The sequence below is a fragment of the Tupaia chinensis genome, unplaced genomic scaffold (assembly GCF_000334495.1).
Source record: "Tupaia chinensis unplaced genomic scaffold, TupChi_1.0 Scaffold000222_1, whole genome shotgun sequence".
Lineage (NCBI taxonomy): Eukaryota > Metazoa > Chordata > Mammalia > Scandentia > Tupaiidae > Tupaia > Tupaia belangeri.
Window position 1 is genome coordinate 1,739,534 of NW_006159697.1, and position 16,980 is coordinate 1,756,513.

General features: G+C 45.0%; 1 protein-coding gene across 1 annotated transcript in view; it reads left to right on the forward strand.

Moving 5' to 3' along the window:
- The window catches only part of ANOS1 (anosmin 1), a 322,949-nt gene extending 308,258 nt beyond the window's left edge, over nt 1-14,691 (forward strand). Inside the window, exons 11-15 of the mRNA XM_027771540.1 lie at nt 110-204; nt 4,721-4,892; nt 6,270-6,490; nt 8,127-8,268; nt 10,745-14,691. Coding sequence (XP_027627341.1) covers nt 110-204; nt 4,721-4,892; nt 6,270-6,490; nt 8,127-8,268; nt 10,745-10,803 — 689 coding nt within the window. The 3' untranslated portion in view covers nt 10,804-14,691. The remainder of the gene's footprint in view (nt 1-109; nt 205-4,720; nt 4,893-6,269; nt 6,491-8,126; nt 8,269-10,744) is intronic.
- Nucleotides 14,692-16,980: the final 2,289 nt, after the last annotated feature.

The following is a 16,980-nucleotide window of genomic DNA, read 5'->3' on the forward strand; positions in this document are numbered from 1 at the left end:
CGTTGGTAGGATTTTACTTCGCATTTCCTGTCTTCTCAAGTTCCAGACCCTCAGACTCCGTGGAATGTAACTTCCGGGCTGTTCTTTCTGTTTGTGCTCTTTGACACAGATCCCGGCGTCAGCCAATACCGTGTGCAGTGGTTTCCGGAAGTCTGTGCCCACAACAGAACAGCCGGGACAGCGACAGCATCTGCCATGACCCACGTAAGCAGGGGGTCCCCACACGGACTTGATTGGGCTATAGCCCTGGACGGAAGGGCCCACAGCCCCGATATGTCAGACAGATACCTCCCCTGCACAGGTCCCCTACTCCACTCATGGAAACGGAAATCGTGGGGGCCACCACTCACTTGTTCTTTTTTTTTGGAGAGGTTTTTGCTATAGGGCATGTGCGCTCACCAGACAGAGAGAGACAGAGAAACAGAAAGTGAGAAATCACCCCCCAGGAGGGATGGCCATGCCGCAATCCCTTCTCCTCCATTCTCCTCTTGGGATCTTGGGCACGCACACACACACGCCCGGGGTGAGTTTAAGCCACCGGGTCCAGGACTCGAACCACGGTCGGCTACATGGGAGTCCAGTGACATAGCCGTTATGCCAACTGCTGGTCCCAGAATACAGTTCTTAAAGAACTCCAAGATCAGCAAAGACAGACTTCTGAGTGTCTGTGTGTTTCATCTTCATTGGAAAAAAATAAAAAAGCCTTTGAATGATTTTCTGAATTTTGACTTGGCACTTTGACTTAAAGATATTTCTGTTTTAGTGACTTTATATGTGACAGCATCATTTAGACTTTTTTCCTCACCACATTCCTAATTGCCCTCAATGCATTCAGTTAACAAAGGATACTACCTGTCCCATATGCAATGAACTCATATATTTTGTCTTTAAACTTTTTTTTTTTTGAGAGGTTTTCACTCTAGGGCGCATGCGCTCGCCAGACAGACAGAGAGAGACATAGAGACAGAAAGCGAGAAATCACCACCCAGAGGGGATGGTCACGCCACAATCCCTTCTCCTCCATTCTCCTCTCGGGATCTTGGGCACGCACACACACGTGCCCGGCGTAAGTTTAAGCCACCAGGTCTGGGACACGAACCGTGGTCAACTACGTGGGAGTCCAGCGACATAGCCATTACGCTAACTGCTGGTTCCCTTGTATTTAAACTTTTAATAGAACATTAATAGGGCCAGCAGGTGACATGGTGATTAAGGTGCTGGATCCCACATGGCCAATCATGGTTTGAGTCCCAGACCCGGTGGCTTGAAAAGTATGCCAGGCACATGTGCATGTGTGCCCCAAATCCAGAGAGGAGAATGGAGGAGAAAGGATGCTTCCTGGGCATCCCCCTTGGGGCACGATTGCTCACTTTCCTTCCCTCTGTATCTCTGTCTCTCTCCTCTCTGGCAAGCACACAGGCCCTATGACAAAAACCTAAAATAAATAAATAAAGCTCTTTGGCTATAGCAGCTTTTCCAATACTATTGATAATAGTATTCCAACTATTTTGGAGTTAACCCCTGAGGTACAGATTAGGACCAGCCAATGGATACAAAATGTTTACGAGGGCGTTGTGTGCGGGATCTTCACAAAGTTCATGCAAGGTGCATATTAGGAAAAAACTACACATGAGTTTCGCAGGTTTTTGCACCCAAATACCTCTTGATTCAACTGCATTTTCCCATGGGCTTCTGGACATTCCTTTGTGTTATCAGCAATGATATTAACGGTTGACGAGATCCACAAACATGGCCCTGAATGTGCGATTTAGGCTTGGGATAGATAGGTAATGAGAATATTTTTGTTTTGAACATTTTATTTAAATAATTATTTATTTATTCATTATATTTTTTTATTTTTATTTGTGAAAGAGAGAGACAGAGAGAGAAAGAGAGAGAGAAAGCAAGCCACCAGGTCTAGGACTCGAACCATGGTCGGCCATGTGGGAGTGTCCAGCGCCTTAACCACTACGCCACCTGCTGGTCCCCTGTCTTGAACATTTTCTAAAACCACAAGTACAACAGGATCAGCACCGTATCTGATTGCATCACGTTCACATAGTGACCAAAAGCAAGTCACTGGCTCTGCAGAGAGTTGGCCTTTGTCTGGATCTGACTTGTGAACTCAGGTTCACCAAAGCTCTACCTTATATTCCACGCAACTTCTTCCCAAAGTCTGTGGCCTGCAATAAAACATAAACCTGACATTCTGAAAGAGAAACTATGTTTTAAAACCAGAGGAAAATATCCAAGGGAATGGGATTTACTAATTCTTTGGAGGTGCTTTGGAGTGCTCTGGAGCCCAGTGTCTGCTCTGGGTGTTGCCCCATCCCAGTCCCATCATTGGTAGGACACACCCCATACTTGGTAGAATTAAGAGCCCAAATCCTGCAGTGGCATACTGCGAAGGGCTTAGAACCTGTCAGCTTTCATTTTTAAATGACGTCTCTACTGGACTAATTGGCTTTCATCCCCTGCTGGGGCATCAGCTGATGCACCTACTGCTGCCTTCTGGGCCACATGAAAGCATTCTTGGAATTGCTGCAACCCAGAATCCTTCATGGCTAATCCTGGATTCTCATACAGTGTCTTGTAAAGTGCGGGATTCATTGTCAGCCATAAGCAGTTGAGACTTGCAGAGAGAGGAGGCCAGCTGGTTGTCTGGATGGAGCCAGATCCTCCTTAACTTACTTTGGTGTGAATTGCGAATTGCGCTGAGTTGGGGCCACCTCCTTGGCTGTCCCCTTCTGGATAAAGGGCTCAGGTGGTTGTTACCATCTTTTACACTGCCTCCAGCAACTTCTCCTGACTCAAGTAACCCAGGAGGACTTGAACCTCAAGGTTTTCTTTTCTTTCCTCTTTTTATTATTTTATTTTTCCCCCCTTTTTTCCTATAGGGCATGTGTACTCACCAGAGAAAGACAGAGTGAGATAGAGGGAAAGTGAGAAATCATCCCCCGGGGGGAAGGTCATGCTGCAATCCCTTCTCTAGTCTCCTTTTGGGATTGTGGGCACACATGCACATAGGCATCTGGTGTGATTTTTTTGTTTTTTTGAGATATTTTTGCTATCGGGCACACGCACTCACCAGAGAGATAGAGTGTAGGAAATGGGATGGCCACACTGCCATCCCTTCTCCTGCTCTTAGAATAATGGGCACATACACACATACATGTGCCTGGCATGAATTTCAAGCTGCCCGGTCCGGTATTTGAACCACAGTTGGCCACATGGGAGTCCAGCACCGTAACTAATACACCACCTGCTGGCCTCCAGAGTGATTTTTAAGCCTCCAGGTCCAGGGCTCAAACCACACTGTCAGGTAGGATCCAGCGCCTTAACCTCCATGACACCTTCTGTCCTGAACTTGAGTTTTATTTTAACTTTTGTCCCATATTTTCCCCCTCAGCCTCGCTGCTGTCTGGCAAGAATGTTTGCTCACCCACAGGGAGTCAGACAAATACATTCTACCTGCACCTCTTACACACCACATCGCAATTTGACAACTGCAAAAGAGAATGGAAAGGCAGAACTTCCCAGCCACACGTACAAGACGCAGACTTACAAACCTGTCATAAGAGTCACTTGCGTCTTTTGATATTCGTGTGTAGTCCATTATTCTAAGAAGCTGGCTCCTTGGCTCTTTAGTGTGTATCTCATATTTCTATTTCATCAAAATGCTACAGCAGGAAGCCAAAACAGCGTTCCAAAATGGGAAAAAAACACTGGGTCATCGGAAAAGTCATGACATAGTTGTTTTTTGTTTTTGAGAGGTTTTTGCTATAGGGCGCGTGCACTCACCAGAAAAACACAGAGAGACAGAGAGAGAGAAAGCGAGAGCTCACCCCCCAGAGGGTATGGCCATGCTGCAATCCCTTCTCCTCCATTCTCCTCTCAGGATCTTGGGCAAGCACACATATGTACCCGGTGTGAATTTAAGCCACCGGGTATGGGACTCGAACCACAGTTGACTATATGGGAGTTCAGTGACATAGCCACTATGCCTACTGCTGGTCCCATGACATAGTTTTCTATGCAAAAATGAGTCATGACTTTTCCAGTGACTCAATGCATTAGTAGTGAATATCTTGATGTTTAAGTTAAGAAAAAAAAATCCAAACTTATATAAAGTAAGCCTATGTCTCAGAGAAACCCAAGTTAGGTTTTTATGATCATGATTATGATTAAACTAAAGAAAAATGAGATTGTATTTCCCCCCTGTACCTCTGCCAATCTGAGAATGCTGGTTGTGAATATCGGAAGCCGACTGCTTCGATGCTGCAGGACCAGCAGTTAGCGTAATGGCTATGTCGCTGGACTCCCATGTAGTCGACTGCGGTTCGCGTCCTGGACCTGGTGGCTTAAAACTCACGCCGGGCGCGTGTGCGTGCGTGCCCAAGATCCCGAGAGGAGAATGGAGGAGAAGGGATTGCGGCGTGGCCATCCCCCCTGGGGGGTGATTTCTCACTTTCTGTCTCTCTGTCTGGCGAGCACACGTGCCCTATAGCAAAAATCTCTCCAAAAAAAAAAAAGAAGGAGAGGCTGCTGTATCCCTCAGCCAGGAGGGTTTCCCAATTATGACGAATCAAACAGAAAAGCCATATTGCACATACTCCATATATAAGAAAATGTTCTTATAGGAATATGATTTCAATTCCAGCCCACACTTTCCCCCTAATAAGATTTATTGCTAATAAATTCGCTCCCTCTCTCTCTTCAGGAAAATTACATAATTCTTCAGGATCTGTCATTTTCCTGCAAATACAAGGTGACCATCCAGCCAGTACGGCAGAAGGGCCACTCCAAGGCAGAAGCAGCATCCTTTACAACGCCCCCGTGTTCCAGTCTCAAGGGGAAAAGCTACAAGCACATTAGCTGTCCCGGGGAAGCAGGTATGTCTGCTCCTGGAGAGCTTCCACCCACATCTGGGTTGAAGGTGTCAGTGACACACTGACAACATTTCCACACTGTATTTGGCTAGACCCCAAACACTACAGGTACCCCTCCTTCTAAGTTACATGATGGCCAATGTGCTGGGACTATATGTGGACATATATATATTATTTCATAACCCTAAGCATTGGAAAGATGTCCTTTGCTGGCAACATGAAGGGACTTTGAGAAGTTTGTGCAAAAACAGAATTGAAGTATATATTTAGTTTGGTGCAAAAAAAAAAAAAATTGAATCGTGGGCCAGCAGGTGGCGTGGTGGTTAAGGCACCGGACTCCCACATGGGGTGACCACGGTTTGAGTCTTGGACTTGGCAGCTTGAAAATCACAGTGGGCGTGTGTGCATGCAGGCTCGAACTCCTGAGAGGAGAATGGTCAAAGGATTGTAGCATAGCCATCCCCCGGGGGTTGATTTTTCACTTTCTCTCTACCTTTTTCTCTCTGTCTCTTTCCAACAAGCACAGGTGCCCTACGGAAAAAATACACATCTATAAAATGAACCCATGCATAGTTTAATTCATGAGAGGCATTTCCCGTGGGGCGTTTTGCTGATCTTTTGCACTCTCTCTTTAGAAATGAAGGAGAATATTTAGAGATTGCTTGTGCTTTGGCATACAGGGACATCAACGACTTCATTTTCACCCTGCCCCTTTGCCCTGTGAATCATCTTCACATCCTTTGCACATTGACCTGCCTAGCCCCGTATCTGCCCCTTCCATTTTCCTCTGCTTTCCTTGTAGTGGGGACTGACGTCCAAGGCTCCTTAAATGCAGTCCTCTCAGCTCTTCCCATCTACTCTTTGGGACCAGCAGGTAGCGTAATGGCTATATCGCTGGACTCCCATGTAGTCAACTGTGGTTCGAGTCCCGGACCTGGTGGCTTAAACTCATGCCAGGCATGTGTTTGCGTGCGTGCCCAAGATCCCAAGAGGAGAATGGAGGAGAAGGGATTGTGGTGTGGCCATCCTCCCCTGGGGGGTGATTTCTCGCTTTCTGTCTCTCTGTCTCTCTTTGGTAAGTGCACGCGCCCATCTGCTCTTCTAAGAACACCAGTACCCACTGCCTCACTGGAATCATTCCTGTTCTCTAGACACGTTTAAGTTCTCTCCTTCTTTCGCCCCCGCAGCATTGTATAAGTAAGCCCCAGAGCATTAGTGTGACAGGGTGACAGCCTGAACCCTTGCTGAAAGAAAAATGGCAGGTTACCAACACCTCCCCATAGAGTGGCTGCCTATCATTCACACCTTGAACATAAGACAGGTGCCGTGTTGGCCCCTTCTCCATAGCCTAACTCAGAATTTCTCCATGCATCCTTACAGGTCATGCTCTTTCCAAAGTGCTAGCCAAGCCCGAGAACCTTTCTGCCTCCTTCATCGTCCACGACATGAACATCACGGGCCACTTTTCCTGGAAGATGGCCAAGGGCAACCTCCATCAGCCCATGACTGGGTTTCAAGTGACGTGGGCGGAGGTGACCACGGAGAGCAGACAGAACAGCCTCCCCAACAGCATTATCTCCCAGTCCCAAATACTGCCTTCGGTAGGTGTCACCCGGTTGAGTAGGGCTGACTATGTCTGTGTTGTTGGTAGCCATTGGTCACTGTCACCTGCCATCCCCAGGTGGGTATCTCTGCCATGCTGCCTGCTGTCCTGTGAGGTCTTATTTCTGCACTCTCTTCTCAGCGTATCATTATGCAGATATGAACACATCACATGTGTTCTCATGACCAGTTAAGCAGTAGCACAAGGGACCAGCAGGTGGTGTGGCGGTTAAGGTGCTGGATTTCCATGTGGCCTTCCACAGTTCGAGTCCCGGACCTGGCATGTGCGTGTGTGCCCAAATTCCTAAGACGAGAGTGGAAGAGAAGGGATTGTCGCATGGTCGTTCCCCAGGGGAAGGTGGATTTCTCACTTTCTGTCTCCTTTTCTCTCTTTCTGGTGAGCACACATGCTCTATGGCAAAAATCTAAAGAAACATACATAAAAGAACAGATTCCAACGAGTAGCACCAGCGTTTCAACAGACTTCTCCTCCCGAGTATCTTCTGTGCAGATGGCGGAGTCATTTGTCCCTGTCTTTGTTAACCTCCTGTCCTGCTAGTTTCTGTGGACATGCCCTGTTTGATCTGTTGAATTGGAGGGAAAAATAACTAAAAGAAGTGTGTTGTTTGTCTTTTTCCCCTTTCAAATTTGACTAGCGCCTATAACGAGCTGGCCTGTCTTCCAAGCCACTTAATTCCTTGGCTTGGGAAAAAAAATATATCTTGTGTGGGCTTTTTACCTTCTCTGAAAATGCCCTTAGCATATCCAAACCTTTGCTCTAAAGTCCAAAAAGAAAAAGAAAAAAAGAAAAAGAAAGAAAAGCTTAAATCCCGGAAGGAAAAATTCCATGGAATTAGAAAGCAGTCATTCTCTGCATGCGCTAGCTTTATTGAATGTTGAGAAGAATGTGTTGGCATATAAAAACGTGTTCAGTTACAGCTTTGGCAGACAGGGGGACTTAAGGGAAATGGTTGGCTCATTCACTGACAGGGCGATGATCAAGAATTCACATCACAAGACGGGTGGCCAGAAACTTCCAGTCACAGGAAAGTCTTCTGTTAAGGAGTAAAAAAATAAAACAGAATCTGAGGAGCGAGCCCTGGGAAGGGGCACCTGGCACAGGTTCACTCTGCCAAGGGTCTCGGGCTGGCGAGAGCTGAAGGAGGTGTTAACACACCACTCGGCAGAGACGCCTGCATTTCAGGGGAAACGCCTGCCAATTAGACTGTGGCTGGAAAAAGCAACTGAAGCTGCACTTACAAAATATTCTCTGGGACCAGCAGTTGGCGTAATGGCTATGTCGCTGGACTCCCATGTAGTCGACCGCGGTGCGCATCCCGGACCCGGTGGCTTGAAACTGATGCCGGGTGCATGTGCGTGTGTGCCCAAGATCCTGAGAGGAGAACGGAGGAGAAGGGACTGCGGTGTGGCCATCCCCTTTGGGGGGTCATTTCTCGCTTTCTGTCTCTCTGTCTCTCTTGTCTGTCTGGTGAGCACACGCACCCTATAGCAAAAACCTCTCCAAATATATATATATATTCTCTGATGGGGAGGAAACGCTCATAAGCGATGGGACCACGCGGGTCGTCTCTAAAAAGTCAGTGACCAGCCTGTCGTTGTATGTCACCTCCCCAGGATCATGATGTGCTGACCGTTTCCAATCTGAGGCCGTCCACCCTCTACCGACTGGAAGTCCAGGTGCTCACCATCGCCGGGGAGGGGCCGGCCACCATCAGGACGTTCCGCACTCCAGCTCTCCCGCCCTCTTCCGGACACAGTAAGTACAGTGTCTGGGCCTTCGGGTGCCTCAGCGGGTCTTGCACACAGAAAGAGCAGTAATACTGAGGGAATAAATCATTCCCGACCTCCATGCAACAGGGAATTCTTACCTCCAATGGTTACTCTCCAACTGTCTCTACTTCCTGGGTTTTATTTTTTTTTAGTGTGAATCATAAGTAGATGCTCAATCGCTTCCCTCTCCTCCCTGCTCTTCTCCTTCCATCTCTCCTTCTTTTCCCTTTTGTTTTCCAGAGAGACTTTTCCTAGAGGGTACATGCACACACAAGAGAGACCGAGAGACAGGAAGAGAGAAATCGCCCCCCGGGGTGATGACCACACTGCAATCCCTTCTCCTGCATCCTCTTCTTGGGACTTTGGGCATGCACATACGTGGTTCCAGTGTGTTTCAGGTCACTGGGTCCGGGGCTCGAACTGTAGTCGAGCATGTGGGAGTCCAGTGCTTTAACCACTGCGTCACCTGCCAGCCTCTCCTTATTTTCTGCATACGACAGAGTCTGAAAAGTTTACAGAAAATATATACTCTGCAAAAGCTATGTTTCAAAGGGTTTTTGTTTATTTCCTGATCTCCTCCATGAAAGAGAGACAGAGAGAAAGAGGTTCCTTAAACAGGGACCCCAAATGGTGATGCACCCCCAGCCTCAACCTGCTCACAGAGGTCTTGGGATGTGAACCCAGGAGGTTTCCTGTGTCCTGTGTGAGTTCCCTAGTGTTACCACTGTGCCACCCCCTGGCTGCCCCTTCACGGACTTTATGAAGTCTCTTCATCTGTGGTTTTTCCTTGCCTTCTAAGTCATATGTGCATATGGCAAAAAAGCTACTGTCTTATAGCAACCTGAGTTTTTTTAAAATTAAGACTTACAAGGGGCCAGTAGGTGGCATAGTGTTTAAGGCACTGGACTCCCACATGGTCAACCACTGTTCGAGTCCTGGGCCCTGCAGCTTGAAAACCACATTGTGTGTGTGTGTGTGTGTGTGTGTGTGTGGGTGTGTGTGTCCAAAATCCAAGGAAGAGAAGGGATTGCAGTGTGGCCATCCCCCTGGGAGGGGGGGGTGATTTCTTACCTTCTTTCTCTCCATCTCTCTATCTCTCTGAGAAGCACATGCACCCTAGACCGAAAATCTCTCCAAAAACTAATATAAAATACTAAAATAAAATGAAAAGATTTACAAATATAATAGCATAAGAGATACTATTTTACTAAGGAACTTCTTCTCTTTTTTTTTTTTGGAGAGGTTTTTTGCTATAGGGCACGTGCGCTCGCCAGACAGAGACAGAGAGACAGAGAGACAGAAAGCAAGAAATCACCCCCTGCAGGGGATGGCCACACCGCAATCCCTTCTCCTTCATTCTCCTCTTGGGATCTTGGGCACGCATGCACACACGCCCAGCGTGAGTTTAAGCCACCGGGTCCAGGACTTGAACCGCGGTTGACTACGTGGGAGTCCAGTGACATAGCCATTACGCTAACTGCTGGTCCCAAGAACGTATTTTCTTACTATGTGAATTTTGCTGTAATATGTAACAAATGTGTGTGTGTGTGTGTGTATGTGTATGTATAATTTTCTTCATGATATGATCTACATTCATCTATTTGATACATTGCTAAATCCAGTAAAAATTTTAAAAATTGCCTCCTAGTCTTGCAAAACAAGTAGCCTCTTGCTCAGCTTTGAATTATGATCTATTTTGTCACCTTTTAAAATTCTAGCTTCAGTGTGAAAAGCAATGTGTCAAGGTTTGTAGGTTGATCAGAAATATGAGATGGAATCCTCATTTAACCCTGACTTAAAAAAAATCATGGGTCAAACTTTTTATGCTTCTAATTTAATGAAAAACAAAAAACTACCACAATGGAAACACTTGACGGTCTCTGCAGTTTGTAAGCGATGAGATAAGATTCTTTTTTGGTATGCCCCCACTGAAATCCTCTCTCCTAGAAGTACGAGGGGTTTTTGTTGTTGTTTTTACTTTGCCAGCGGGCACTTATGCTCCCCAGAGCGAGACAGAAAGAAAGAATGAGAGGAGAAAACACATCCTCCACGGGGACTCGTCACATAGAAACCGCTCCTGCGTTTCCCCCGCCTTTGGGGATTTGGGGCGTGCACGCACACATGCCCTGCAATGCTTCCCAAGCTGCCAGGTCCAGGACTTGAACTGCACGGTCCGTCATGCGGGATCCAGCCGCCTCACGTATTCGTTCATTTTTAAAACTCTTTGGAGGATGTGAAAACAATGATGGTTTGCCTAAATCCTTGTGAACTTAGAAGGAAGGAGCTAGTCTCGTGTTTTATGGTCTGGGGAGAGGTGTGAGAGAGAGAGAGGGAGAGAGAATGAAGGAATGCGTGTGGACACTGAGGTTCAGAGTGGGCCAGAGGGTGGACCGCTTTCACTGACACGCGTAGGCCTCCTGTTCACTCACCGTGCATACCTGACTGATGTGTTCACGTCTTAGGACCTCATCTTAAACACCATCACCCACATCACTACAAGTCTCCTCCGGAGAGATACTAAGCTGTCTCAAAAGGCATTTACGCATTGCACAAATCAGTACGCGCGCTCAACTGCAGCCACCAGGCGGCCCACGGGGAGCAGCGGGAGGAACTTCTCGGAGGCCCTTCCTTTCCTCCGCGACCTTAGTGCAGTAAGTACTGTAATTGCCAATGCTTCCGGAGACAAGTGACAGGGAGCTGACCAGCGAAGACGGATGCCACTTTCCACGGGAATGGAGGAAATGAAGACCACGCCAACAGAAGTCTGCATTCCCTTCCATTATCGGCTTTGCTAATCCCTACTGACTCACTGCACAAATGAGATGTCCCCCGACTTGGAAACAGCATATTCTCAAGACCAAGTAGCATAACAAATAGCTCAGTCCTACCCGTGAGACATCCATTGAGTCACTAGGACATGTTTTTTGAATCACACGATTGATTTGTAAAATGAACTTGAGATTATACAGATGTTAGGCCCTATTTATCGAAACCTTTCATGAGAGCCTTTTTATTAGACAGGATTTTTAACTAACAATTTGTAACCTGAAAACTGCCAATGAATTAAGATCTAAAACTATCCACACTTTAAGCACCCGGTGCTTTTTTTCATACAGAGACAAATGAAAGTACAATCTTTAAGTTCTGATTTATGAAATACACCTTCGGTCAGACGGAAATGGATAAACTAAGGTGCTTCCCTGATTTTGCTTTGGAGAAACTAAAATTTGTTTCTGGGGACCTGTGTTGCTATTTCATCCTATACTATGAAAGCCTTTCCTAACAGTTTATCTTATTTATATGTTTCCTTACTTTCTTCAATGGGGACAACAGCTGTTGGTATTCTTGCTTTTACCATCTGCAAGTTTATAAAAACCTCTTGCTTCAAATGAAAAGAACACCAACTATTAAACAGTTTCCATTCTTTATGGAAATCTGCCTTTTCTTAATCAAAGTGACCTATGTGTATGTTAAGATATTCTCCATACTGTAAAAACAAAAAAAAAAAAAAAAAGGAGGGGGGGAAGGCTTTGATTGAAGGAGAAGGACAATTATTTGCCTTCAATGAACCTTTACTGTTTCAAATCCATTCTATCTTGTTTAGAAAGTTTCTCATGGTCTAGACTTCTCCTTTATAGCATGAATCGAAGTAAAAACATGTTATCAACATACAGTCGCTGTGTATATTGGGGCAACCTAAGACACAGGAATGTGTATTTGAAAATAGTTTATTCTTGATGGGAATACCCACATACCTTGTTCAAAGTGTGGAAGGCTGTGGGTATACCTATGCACTGAAAAGTGTGTGTGTATCTATGTATACATATATGAGTATACGTGTATATATGTATGTATCCACACACAGACACCTGCATATACATGCATACACCTTGCGTATGAATCACTAAGAAATTGTTTTCACCAACCACCGATTATGGGTAAAGATATAGCTGTTCTTTTTCTTTATCTGTTCTTTTTTTTAAAAAAAAAAAAAACTTCCTTTAATTGCCACAGGGAATATGTCTTGACCAGAGAGAGAGAGAGAGAGGAAGTACTCCCCATGGGGCATGGTAACACCATAATCCCTTTCCCTCCAGTCCCCCTTTCCACCAGGTGGGTGGATATGCACACACACACACACACACATACACACACACACACTCTCAGTGTGCTTCTCCAACTCCTGGGGCCGGGAACAGAACGGTGTCCGCTATGTGGCATCTCATTCCCTTCATCTCTGCATCAGATGTATGAGTTCTTTGAAAGATCGTAAAGATAGTATCCTTTCTCCACCAATACTGAGTCGATGAGAATGGAGTCATTTACCAAAAATGAAACATTTGACAAGAAAGACTTCCTGCCACATTTTATTATCGGCCCAAGTACCATGGGAATACAAGCAGTGACATTATTCTTAGGTTTTGATGCTGGAACTTGTTCCTATGGATTCATTTTCTGGGTAGGTGCATGTGCCAGAACTCACCGACCCCGTGAGGCTGCCCTGTGCTGTGGAAAGGTAGACGCAAAATACACGCAGAGAGACCACCTTTACTCTGTTGAGGCACGCCACTAGAAAACACAGTCTGGAACACGGGTACCTGACAGCAGATATTGCAATCCGCTTCCTGCGGGTTAAAGTGTTTACCAAGCAGGTAATGCAGAAACGTCTTGCAGCTTTGGACATGGACCATGAAATACAAACTCCGAAGGAATGCTCATGTTGGTTTCTGTAGGTTCTCCTGCTGTAGGCTGGGGTGAACTTACATCATACGTGTTAAGAAGTCGTCAGGTTCTAACACTTAGGTATTTGGAAGGAAAAGAACAAGAAAGACTCTTCACATGAGCACACCCTTTAGCTCGAGCAAACCCCAGAGACATCGCTGAACTTGCGATTTATTCTAGTGCCATGGTCGACGCTGGCATGTGAAGTTCTTGAGATTTCAACAGTTAACACGTCTAATGACTGACTACCCATTGATCTTCTTCCTTAATTTGTCATAAGCAAATTGAAATATTTGTGTGAGCTAATTTCTGTACTGTTGTATTGTTTAAAACATAGGCATATATAGATACAAAATTGTATTAAATTATTATATAAATTTAATTTTATAAAATTTAATTAAGTTTCTTATGTCTGCATAATAGACATTGAACAAATGAATATATACTTAGTCAGATGACGGTTCTTGTAGCTTACATCCTCCTTAAAACACCGGAAGCTGCTTTATGAGAATCTAATTTTGCTATGACATTCAGTGATTTTAATTCTATTTGTGTGGTGAGAAGGAAAACATCATTATTAATAAAATGATCAAAGAAACTTAAGTTTCTCTTTTGAAGCTTAATAACCTACAATAACAGTCAAAGTTCAAAAATATGATTTTTGAATTTTAAAAATGTGTGCAGTAATAAAGGGATAAAATCCAAGTGCTCTTGAAAACAGAGCTCTCGTACCTGATTCTGTCATATGTTTTCTTGAAGTTAGATGCCTTTCTCAAAAGCGATGGAAAGTAGATCCAGTGACACCCGACATGAGTTTTAACCTGCTGGGTCCGGGGCTCAAACCATGGTCAACGCTGTGAGAGTCCAGCGACGTAACTATTCTGTCATCTGCTGGTCCCCGCTATAGAATGATTTTTATCAACCAATATGTGCCCTTTCACATCATTACCAGTTGAACATGACTGACAGAAAACAAAGTGGTCATGGTAGTCTTCTGAAACATGTATTAAACATTCATAGGTTAAAACTACACCTGTGTCTTAGGAACTGGCAAGAACGCAGAAGTGGAGAGGTTTCTGTTGCGGGAGGCTGTCCCGAGCAAGGCAGGGCGTGTGGCCGCATCCCGAATCTCTGTGTTTACTACAGGCCGGTTGCATGTCTCCTTGAGTTGAGAGAACCAGAAATGTCTCCAGAGACTGCCAAGTGCCTGCTGGGGGATCCATGCACCCCGGGTGGAGAACCACTGCCTTAGACAGTGATCTTGTGATGAGAAGTGAGATGAGAGATGAGAAGTAGCTCTAAACAAGGAACTCGATACGTTCTAGGAGCGAGCCCCAAGAACTGAGGGACACCCAATAAACCACTGCATTTGACTTCCATGATCTGAATGGCGTCCTTTATGTCCCCCTGATTCAAAGAACGGATTTGGACCTGTGTCTATATTGTGCAAATACAAACATCCGTTGTGTTCTGTGCATCTGTAAATGCCGTTTGTGATATTGACTTATTTATTTAATACTCTTTCTTACACTAGGGGCCATGGGTTCCTCAAGTTTACCGATAGTTGTGATTGCAAATAACCTTAACTCTTGTCATACAAACTTTCATGTTATAACCAGATCACGATGGCTAATTATCTGTTGCATGTACTCAGAAGTTCACTTTCAAATGCAAATGGATCTCTAAAGATATCGATGCTTCTCTATGGTTTTGCATGACCATCGTACCTCTATGGAGTACTTTAGCCACTCACACAATTTACAGAGTGATTAACACAGGCCTATACAAAGTTACTGTCTTTTATCTTTTACTTAATTATATCGTAGGATGCGTGTAACACAACTGTTACCTTCTCATGGTCTGTAGAATTTGCATCCCTTCTAGTGGTCATCGAAAACCAGTATTTATTTATGTATGTAATACACAAAGTTTGATTTTTGTGTATGTCCGTCACGTTCTTTAGAAAGAAGTAATCTTGTAAAAAAAAATCTTGTAAAAAAAAACAAACAATATTGTAAATAGTCTGATATTCTGTGACTCATTATTTTCATGTTAGAGTCTGTACATACTGCTGCAGTAATAAAGTATCCTGATTCCTGCTCAATTATTTGACTCATTGATTTCTTAAAGAAACTTTTTTTTTCTTTTAAGAAGGAAAAGTGGATAGTTTACTATGCCACCAGGGATATTCAAAAAGCCTGACTTTCTGTGTCAGTATGAATGGAATTTGAGGCCTGGTAAATGTTAACAAGGCCTCACTTCATTCTAAGGATAGTATTTTGGAGTTTGACGATCAACATTTCAGAGTTCTGAAATTATATTTACAATTGTAATTCCTGATGCTTTTTTTTTAAAAAAAAAATCAATGGTCTACAGTTTTCTTTTTTTGTTGTTCTAAAGAGGTTTTGCCTTAGGACACATGTACTCAGTGGGGAGAGAGACAGAGACAGCAACAGTGAAAGGGAAAGTAAAAAAATCACCCCCCAGAGGAGATGGCCATGCTGCAATCCTTTCTCCTTCCTTCTCCTCCCAGGATCGTGGTCATACATGCACACACACATGCGCCTGGTGTGATTTTTAAGCCACCAGGTCTGGGACTTGAACTGTGGTCAGCCAGTGTGGGAGTCCAGTGATGTAACTGCTCGGCCATTTGCTGACCCTATGCTCTACAGTTTAAAATAGTTTTTTTTTTTTTCCATCAAGATTCAGTCATAAGATTGTCCATATATGCAACTTTAATAAGCACGTATTCATATCTCTAATTGATTTCTAAACATTATTTCTAAAAATGTCTAAAAATGGAAAATTGGTGATGATGCGTATGGCAACCCCACTGACTAGACTAACACGCAGTGTATTCATGGTGGGGAAATCCATTCTGCATGCTGTAAAGATGTACGGTGGTTGAACGTAAGAAATAAGAAAGCAAGTGAAGGGAAAAAGAAAGGGAAAGAAGACGCGGCACCTGTGGGTGACAGAGCAAAAACAAAAACAGAATAGAATCAGGCCTCTGTGGTGCGGTGGGTCATGCTTGGTGCACGGACGACCTTTCTCTGCGGTGGGTTCTGTAAGGACCGTACCACGGGCTACACAGACACAGTGAACGCTGGGTGTAGTCATGTGCACATGCTGTGAAAATCCCACAGTGTGTTTGTGCAGGTCAGAGGGTGGCACGGCAGGAAACCTTGCTGCTCTGTCAGGCTGGCCCACGTGGGGAGATTCCAGGTTGGAGCCCAGAGACCTCCCTGCATATGCCAGGCATGTGAGTACCCATGATCTGGAGCTACCAGGCGTGCATGGTTGACCTCAAGACTCCATGGAGTAGAAATTAACTCAAAAAGTCAAAGGGTGTTTCTGTGCAAGTGTTCACAAGTGTTTCGGAATGTCAGATGACTGGGCAGGGAGACTGAGGGTTTTCAATCACTAAAACAATTCAGTGCAACGAATAGCAAAACGTGTCAAGGGGACCAGCAGTTGGCGTAATGGCTATGTTGCTGGATTTCCATGTAGTTGACTGCGGTTTGAGTTCCGAACCTGGTGGCTTAAACTCATGCTGGACGCATGTGTGCTTGCCCAAGATCCCGAGAGGAGAATGGAGAAGGGATTGCGGCGTGGCCATCCCCCCTGGGGGGTGATTTCTCACTTTCTGTCTCTCTGTCTCTCTCTGTCTTTCTGGCGAGCGCACGCACCCTATAGCAAAAACCTCTCCAGAAAAAAGAAAAATGTGTTAAGGATACTTGAGCCAACACCTGCTAGCAGCTAGTCTCTAGGGGTGATGAAATATACTTATGAATAAAATGAGAAAGAGGAGTGGTTTATCATGTAGGCTCTTCATTTAAGAAGGTTCTAATCGAGAGAGGGCAGAGTAAGAGAAAGTTGGGAAAGCCAAGACCAAGAATGAAAGCAATACCAATGAAGAACGTCTTTAGAAAACAGGGCACATAAAGAGGGAGATGGGTGAGGAGGCAGAGAGAGA